We start from the raw sequence: 9,326 nt of genomic DNA, 5'->3' as shown, positions 1-9,326 counted from the left end.
CGAACACGACACGATGACACGTTTTGCTACTCCTACAATATAGAACAAGTATTGTCTATTCATGTTTTGTTTGCCTTTTTTCGAGTAGAGTATTTATTTATCCTTCATCCGCCCATTGCTAACTATGCTTGCCACGTGTCATATAATATCATGCCACGTGGCCATGTCGATTTTTGGAATAACATAGTTTTTAGTCTTTTTTTTTTTCCTGAATAAATGGAAGTGAGAATATTTTTGAGACTTGTATAAAATCTTGGAATACAGAGAATAACTACTCGCAGAAATCATTTTCACTGGTACAGAGAGAGAGAAGAGAGAGAGATGTCGGACGAGGAACACCACTTCGAATCTAAGGCCGACGCCGGAGCGTCCAAGACCTACCCTCAACAAGCTGGTACCATTCGAAAGAATGGCTACATCGTCATCAAGAACAGGCCATGCAAGGTTTCTCTCTCTATTGATTTTCTTTCTTTACATCATGTGAAAATTCATCTTCGGTTATGTCTTTATGCCTTACCTTTATTGGGTTTTTCTTCAATTTTACTCTTATTGTGTTTATGGTTACTAATAATTTCATGGATTCTCTTTGAACTATATTTATATATATAATATATCCAAAATTATGGGGTTGTTGAATAATTGAATACTTAATTCTCTTTTTCTATTTACTGTTTTTCATTTGATTTTTGCTATTACCTTTTGAAGCTTAATACAAGAGAGATTAGTTCAATTGTCAGAATTTCTTGATCGATGTTTTGAGCCTATTCGGACTTTGGATAAAAATATGGATAATATATATTAGAAAAAGAAAAATCTAAAGAAAAAAGAAAATTCCTGTGAACTCTTTTGTACCCCTAAACTCCAAATATTTGGGAACAAGAAACTATAGGTGTCAACATAGGTGTCTTGATTATTAGTTAGAATTTTCCATGAATCTTGAGACATTCAAATGTAATCATTACTATATTTCAGCCTTTTTTGGGAAATTTATGGACTTTCCTCACCTTTATATATCTTGATGCCTTATCTATTGTAGAATTGGGTTTTTACTTTAACATTCAAGATCATGAATTGAAGCTCTGTTTATTCCTGTTGCTTTTGAACAGGTTGTTGAAGTTTCCACCTCGAAAACTGGCAAGCATGGACATGCAAAGTGTCACTTTGTGGGGATTGACATATTCAATGGGAAAAAACTTGAAGATATTGTTCCTTCATCCCACAACTGTGATGTAAGGCCATTTTCATTGTTGTGGTTCAAATATTATGACTACTTTCTCTGTTTGATTCATTTTGGTTCTTTGTTCTCTAATTTTTAACCGAAATTGTTTGCAGGTTCCTCATGTTAATCGTACCGACTATCAGCTAATCGATATCTCTGAAGATGGTTTTGTAAGTTCTAACATTATTAACTAATACCATAATACTGATTCAAATACATGAACTGAATATGATTATTAGTTTTAAGTTTTAGTTCTATGAGTATCTGAATCGCATCATGTTTGTCAAGGACTTTGTTCATGTAATTATGTGCTTTAAAGACTGTACAAGAACTTATCCTAGCGGGGTAGTTGTTTGCCCCTATAAGGTTTAGGTTCGAGTCCCTCCTATGTACCGACATAGCAATTATTAGTTTCAAGATCCCCGATAGAGAACAAAATCATAACTAATAGTATCCTTTCTTTTCAAACAATTAACCAAATTGAATTTGGTGTTTTGTAGGTGAGTCTTCTGACTGACAATGGAAACACCAAGGACGATCTGAGGCTTCCCACCGATGATAATCTGCTTAGCCAGGTACCTCACTTTGAAACTCTACCGAGTTTAGACCTGTCCTTTTCATATATTTTAACCAAATGTAATGGTGTTGTTTATGATGTGTATAGATTAAAGATGGTTTTGCTGAAGGAAAAGACCTTGTGGTATCAGTGATGTCTGCAATGGGAGAGGAGCAGATCAATGCCCTTAAGGACATTGGTCCTAAGAATTAAATATGATCACAATGATGATGATGCTTTAGCAGTAGCTATTGCTGATGAAACAAAACTACAACTTTATAGATTTCTATTTTACAAAATTGATTACAATGTTGCTGACAGAATGTTATATCAACCCTTTGTATAATGTTGTGTGCAAAATAAAATGTCTAGTTAAGATGGTATTAAAGCTATGAAATTACCTAAAACTGGTCTTGTTAGTTACAAGGGGAATTTTGCATTTTATGGCAAACATTATAGTACAAGTATATACGTGAGCTTTCTATTTTTTTTTTTTTTTGATTTAAACGTTTATATATTACATCAGCATAACCTGTGACTCGAACCCAGGACCTCCAACACACACGCACTCCCTATGGCCACTTGAGCTAGCCTCAAGTGGTTTACTTTACGTGAGCTTTCTATCTAGTTTTTATATGTTGGATCTTGTTGTGATTAATGTTTAGTGCTGGTTTAACTGTCCAAAATTGTGTTTATTAAATAGTTTTGCTTATTATGTGTTGTTTGATAATATTTAGAGCACGACTGTGGTGGGACGGAGCTATCTTGTCCTCAATTTTGGATAGTTTGGCACCTTAAGGTGTTCAAAAGTGATCATACCGAGTTATAATTAGTTAAAAAAATTTATATTCTTTATTAAATTACAATGTTTAAATTCTATATTGAAATATGGATTTGGCACCTTAAGATGCATTTTCAATAAGGTTTGAAAATACTTGGATATATTTATAACATATTTTAAAGAATGCTCACTATTAGAGTGAAAAAAACATATCAAGAAAGAATGTTATTATACGGTATCCATAATATCTTCTCTTTATTATTTCTTTTATTATAATTTTGTCTTAAAGTAAAAAAAAATAAAAAAAAATTATTTAATATATATTAAATAATAATATTATTATTTTAATAATTTTTAGAGGTGTTTACATTAAAATATTTTAGAACAACAAAGAAAAATAAATTAAAATATTATATTTTTAAGATATGCGACGGTTTTTAACATCTTTTTTGTAATTTTAAAAATTATATTGAATTTTTTTATATTTTTTCTTAGTTTCTTTTAAATTTATGTTTTGGGCCCTCAATTTTTTCTTTTACATTTTCCACCCCCTTAATTTGGGATTTTTCTGTTCACAGTTCACACAGATAGACACATGATGATGTTTTTTTTTTTTTTTTTGAGAAGAAATAGTATGTTATCATAAAACAAAAGATAGTTCGTTTACAACAACATCGTAAATTGGAAGAGGGATATTACTCATCCAAAAGCAAGCTTCATCCAACCTTAAAGCATATCTAGGTAACCCATGGACAGTCATGTTAGCATTACGCTTGACATGACTAATAGATACATTAGAGAGAGAGGATAGAAGACAAAAAATATCTACAATTAAGTCTTTGAAAGAAGAAATAGCAGGACAAGAACCAATTAAAGCATTAGAAACAATGAGCGCATCTGTTTCGATGTGAGTAATTGGCACTTCCAATTGTAGGATCCAATTGATGTTGTGAAAGATTGCTTTGGCTTCCATTTCATGGGAAGCAAAGCTACCAATAACTGGTTTTGACATGGCAGCAAGAACAACACCAGCTGAGTCACGGACCAATGCTCCAACTCCAATAATGTGGTGTTACGAATCCAAGGCAGCATCAATGTTAAGTTTTAAAGATGTTGTGGGTGGAGGTTGCCACGGTGTAGGAGGAATGACTCGTTGATGAGGCTGGTGAGATGTAGTTCATTGTCTACTATAAGTCTAACCACAAACAATTTAAACATTATCATAAATAAAAAAGCTGAGATTATAATAAATTTTTGCACCTAAAAGTAAAAACAAATTTTTAGTGACTTCCTTGTTTTGTTTTTTGGGTTTGTACTGTGAGAAATTATATAGTAATTGAATGAATACCTCTAATTATACCAAGATTGTATTTTTTATTTTAAGAATAAACAAGATTACTCTCCCTAACTATAACATTTATAGAGTTTAATTTTTTTTGTTGTTGTAAAATTTCTACATGAATTATAAAATAATTACAAATATACCCCTTAAGTTACATTAAGCTCATTTTTTAAATAATTTGTTGATGTAGCACTACTAACTACTAACATGATGTTAATTTAGAAATGTTCAAGAGTCCAAACAAAAAATAAATGATAGTATAATAATAAATTATAAAAATATGTATATATATTCTTAGAGCTAATATTTGTATGTTTAACGTCAGTAAAATAAATTTTGGGTAGTTTAAAATTATTAAACACCCTTATAGTATAACTATATATGTCATCCTGATCTTTTTTTTTTTTTTTTGAAGAAAAGCGTAAAATATATTAAATGGAATTAGACCTCATGGTTGTTACACAATAAGTTCTCCGGAACGGAGTTGATCGGAATCGATCCATACACCTGGTGGGTAAAAGCCCACTTAGCAACATTATGAGTTGCATAATTGCAGTTCCTACTAACATTCGAAAATTGACAACAAGTAAAATAAGGCGAAGAGTTAGTACAAAAGGAGACATAGTTCTCTAGGGCCCAATGGGACACCTTCCCATTGAGTGCATTGATTGCTAGTCTGGAGTCACTCTCCACAATAACATACTTAAACTTTAGATCCAAAGCAACTGACACCGCCAAGCAACAGGCCGCCGCTTCTCCACAAAGAGCCTCCGAGAAATCCAACCGGGACGTGTGAATAGAGATCACCCTCCCCAGGTGATTCCTAGCTACAACAGTTATGCACATACTCTCCAAACCTACTCGAACATCACAATTCAATTTTATCCAGTCCAGAGGTGGAGGTGTCCAGCAATCCTTTACAGGCGGCAGAGGACAAGGCAAGAGAGCATTATGAGACTCTGCGTAAGAAAACTCAATTTGATCAATACATTTTACAATATCAGGAGCACCTTTATTGTGTATTACCTCATTGCGCATTCTCCATATATTGTCCACAACAATAGAAGCATAAAGAAAGACATCTTCAACACGGATGCCCCTCTTATTGAGGCTCCAGATGAATTTCACCCAATCCCAGACTCGAATACCGGAATTACACACAGGAAAGATTCCCCACGGAGATGACCGCCACAGGTGCATCGCTACATCACAAGTAAGGAACAGATGTTCCATAGTTTCCTCACCCAAACCACATAACGGACAGCTAGTATCCTCAATCTGAATTCTTCTTTTAATCACTGCTCGAACTGGGAGAGCTTGAGAGAGAATGCACCACCAAAGGACTTTATGACGCTCCACTATTTTACTATTCCAAAGTTTGTTCCAAAGAGTTGGGGCGACATTACAATGAGGTGCTCTCTCCAAAGCCTGGGACAGATAAGCCGATTTAGAAGAGAACCGCCCATTACTCTCCAACGTCCATATCCAACTGTCTTTTCCACTTCCAGGGGGGGTACCATCTTTGAGAATAGCTGAAATAGTCTCATGATCGAACAAACTATTTAACTTATGCAAATCCCACCCACCCCTAGGAGACAAGAGATCAGCCACACAGTTATTATCCGTTGCTACACTTCCGTTTGGTTTCGGGACGAAACCTTTCAAGTGGGGGATCCAAGGGTCCCTCCAGATGCTAGTGTCTCTACCATCAGCCACCCTCTTGCAAGCCCCTTTTCGAAGGATTGCCCTGGCTTTTATGACATTCTTCCAAAACCAGGAATCAGAATCATTGTACTTGCACTCAAGAAAATCCTTTCCCCTAAGGTATTTAGCCTCCAGGATCTTACAACATAACGACTGACTCCCAGTCAACAAATTCTACCCCCACTTAGCCAAAAAGGCAAGGTTCATATGAAAATATAAAAATAATTATTTCAAAAAATGTAAAGAAATAGAGATTTCTAATCATTTTTATAATTTAGGGGGAATATTTTGTAACAAAAAAGTGTATAGGGGCGAAGGGCTTCTTCAATGGGACACTAAAATCCTACAAATAGTGGAGTTTGGACACAAAATTGCTCCAATAGAACACTAAATGTTATTCTATAAATGTGGGAGTGTATAGTGTTCTACTATTTTTAGTAGAACACTATAGACTATAGCAAAAAAATTTTATTTTTTTTACATTAAAATAATATGTTTATGATTAAAATTTTATATTATATACATATTACAGTGTGAGATAATTTAATAAAATAATATAATAATAAAAAATATATTTTTTTTAGTGTTATGGTTGGAATTTGAAAAAAATTTAATATTAAAATAGTATCATTTTAGTGTTAATGTAACACTAAATTTGAGTATCCCCATTAGAGTTGCCCTAAGCTAAATTTAAATTCTAAAAGAAACATAGTGTAGAAAAAAAAATCTTATTTTGTTTTATTATTTTTTTTTGGTCAAAATAGATTGCTAATTAGTCAATTCATATATGGGGCCACCAACTTGAGAAAGAACTAAAGCCAGAAAATGAAACCTTTTATGACAATAAATGGCCACCAACTTTTTTTTTTTAAGGGAATGGCCACCAAATGGCCACCAACTTGACTTTACTCATTGGCTAAAAGAATTAGAATTTAGAAGAAGCTACAGCTTGTCTCTTCAACTGTAGAAATGACTTCCAATTCTTGTGTGTTGAGTTGGAATGTGTCATCTTAGTCAGAAAATTCATCTCATTTAAGTAATTTTGTACACTTAATTATAAAATGATACATGAATAAATTTACATTGTTTGTGGATAAATTACATAAATACTGATGTTTATTGATAATATAAAGGAATAATATATAATAAACTGACTGCCATGAAACCTCTAATACTACTATGCATTTTTCATGTGGATATGGGGCCTTTACTTGCTGATGAACTGCCATAAATATAAGAACCAAAGCCCCAAAATGTTACAGTAAGTGAGAGGATCTTGAAACCGCTCATCGGATCGTGCATAAGTATGACAGCTGCAATGCTGGTAAGGGGTACTCTCACTGCATTTAGAATACCAGCAAGAACAGTGGACGACAAAAACAGCACAGCCGTTGCTCCCAACACCCCGAGCTGGAAGGTGATGGTGCTCCATATGAGAACTAGGTAGTAGGAAGTTTTCCCACCTTCGAAAACTTTAGCTTCGGATGCCATTCCTTGAAAGTCATTGTTTAAAATCATTCCAATGGTGGTGAATAGAAAGGCGAATACTGAGACCATGAGTTGTTGTTCCAACACAACATGGAAGGATATTCTGCCTAGCATTTTAACAAAAACTAGTTCTGAGAGTGCGAAAATGAGGCCATGAAGAGCAGAACCTAGAATGTCCCATATGAATCCCATTATGTATTGTCTATTGCTTATATTACCATATCTGTCTGAATCTGAGTCCAATGCTATGATGGTCATGGCAGCTGTGATAATAACAATGGCATTTATAATCGAAGCGTTGATCTTATTCTTCACAAGAAGATATCCAAACAATGCTGAGAAGATTAAGGAAGACGATGCCAAAAGGGCAGCAGTGGATGCAGGGAGGTAAGCATATGCATATGCATACATAAGATTGTCTGCAGCACTTAAGAAACCAAGCACAATGTATGCAAAAGTGAGCTTCAAGGTTAATGGAGTGGGAAGTGTTTTACAGACTAAGTATGTTGGAACTAGGATGAGAGCTGTTATAGGCCACCCTGCAACCGCAGCCCACGAAATGATCCATTTGCTGGTTCCACCATTTTGGAAATAAAGACGAGATAGGAGGCTTGAAGCAGGGAATGCCACAAGCATTGCACTACTACTCAGAACTAGAAGAAACCAGTATGAGATTGGCTTTCTTCTGTATGCTTCACATGCCCTTTTCCTTAATGTGGAAATCCAGTGCCCGAATGAAGCTGAGTGTTGAGAGCCTTGTGGAGGAAAAGGTTCTGAATCTACTAACCCTTCCTCCATTACTGAACCTGGTAAAAGTTATAATTGTTATTGACATAAACCATCACAAACCAATCAATGGTTATTGCTGCCAAGGCCATAATCTTATCACAGATAAGAAACAAAAACATACAGAGTTAAGCCATAATCTTCAAATCTTCTATGTATACCAAATGCACATAACCAACTTTGATGCCAAATATCATTTTCTTTCATCTATATATATAAGAGATAATTGAGATGTTGTCTTACTTTAAATATAATGATTGTAAAGGTGAACACCAGTGTTTCAATTGTTATTCTTCCCTGTTTGGATAACTTGTTTTTATTAAGGATTGGTTGTTTTTTAGTTTTGTTGTATACCCTGCATCTATATATAATTATCATCTAGTGTAAACACAAGTAGTATTCAGCTTATGAAAAAAAACAAGGTCTAAATTCTTTCACAATAAAATTCCAAAAAGACAAAATCTAAAAAAAATTTGAAAGGTGTGTGTAAATCTCAAAACTTTTTCTTTTCCTCTTTCTGATCCCAATTTTAGAATAAGTGGAAAAGGACCAACTTTAAGCCCTGCCATTAAAGCACAAACACATATATACTCCAAAAATTCAGCCTCCAATTCACCAACAATAAAAGAAAAACCCATAACTACAAAATTCAGCTGAGAAAAAACACAATCTTTCATCAGTCAAAGTTTCCGGAGAGAGAGAGAGAGAGAGAGAGAGAGAGAGAGAGAGAGAGTGATGACCCAGATTGCAAAAATTCAACCATATTTTTTTTCAATTATATTAGCAGCCGAAAGAGCTTTCATGCCCTGAAAATCCAACATTTTTAACGAAAAAAAATTCAACAATCCCTATGAAAAAAGACATTTTTTTCAAAGAATTTCCTGAATACAAAGCAAGACCCAGAAATTAATGTAACAAAAAAACTGGAGTAGAAAATAATGAGAGAGAAGCAGAGAGAGAGAGAGAGAGAGAGAAAACCCACTAACCAGGCTCCAGTAGTGGTTGCATGAGAGCCAAGAATGACGAGGTTTTCAGCTGGGCCAAAGGAACACGATGAGTAACAATATTTATGCCCGTTTTAACCTGAAACGATGCCGTTTCACTTGTTGCAGCAGTACACAAATCAAATGTTTCTATTATTTATTGATTATTTTTAAATTACTTTATATTTTGGAATATAATTCTAATAATGGGTAGTTTGGGGTGGGCCATGAATGGGTATATACCACAAAGATAAATTTTACAATTAACAATTAAATACAAAATGTTTATAATATGGGATATTGACGGTAAAATTACATTAATTTTATAATGGGTAAATATCATTTTAGATCAGGTAAATGTATTATTGATGTGTCTTTTACTTTCGGTAAAAAAGTCACATTGGTGAATGTGTTTTATGTACCCGACATGTATAAAAACTTAATTAGTGGTGACTTATTTGAAAAAC

At 34.0% G+C, this 9,326-nt stretch overlaps 2 protein-coding genes across 3 annotated transcripts; one reads left to right on the top strand and one right to left on the bottom strand.

The window, feature by feature from the left end:
• Window positions 1-213: 213 nt before the first annotated feature.
• LOC115695664 (eukaryotic translation initiation factor 5A-4) lies at window positions 214-2,182 on the top strand. Of its 2 annotated transcripts, XM_030622721.2 has the most exons (5): window positions 214-444; window positions 1,107-1,229; window positions 1,333-1,389; window positions 1,720-1,794; window positions 1,884-2,182. In XM_030622721.2, exons 1-5 carry the CDS (start codon window positions 322-324, stop codon window positions 1,986-1,988), a joined length of 483 nt encoding a protein of 160 aa, XP_030478581.1. In that variant the 5' UTR covers window positions 214-321; the 3' UTR covers window positions 1,989-2,182. The 2 variants fall into 2 exon arrangements, with proteins under 2 accessions (XP_030478581.1, XP_060973742.1); XM_061117759.1 differs by having other exon boundaries at window positions 224-444; window positions 1,720-2,182.
• Window positions 2,183-6,633: 4,451 nt separating this feature from the next.
• LOC115694728 (probable purine permease 5) lies at window positions 6,634-9,000 on the bottom strand. The gene is made up of 2 exons (XM_030621816.2): window positions 8,863-9,000; window positions 6,634-7,896 (listed from the first exon to the last, which is right to left on the bottom strand). Exons 1-2 carry the CDS (start codon window positions 8,882-8,884, stop codon window positions 6,791-6,793), a joined length of 1,128 nt encoding a protein of 375 aa, XP_030477676.1. The 5' UTR covers window positions 8,885-9,000; the 3' UTR covers window positions 6,634-6,790.
• Between the last annotated feature and the right edge of the window lie 326 nt (window positions 9,001-9,326).

Source organism: Cannabis sativa, chromosome 6 (assembly GCF_029168945.1).
Source record: "Cannabis sativa cultivar Pink pepper isolate KNU-18-1 chromosome 6, ASM2916894v1, whole genome shotgun sequence".
Taxonomy (NCBI): domain Eukaryota; kingdom Viridiplantae; phylum Streptophyta; class Magnoliopsida; order Rosales; family Cannabaceae; genus Cannabis; species Cannabis sativa.
This window is presented reverse-complemented; position numbering and strand designations above follow the sequence as displayed.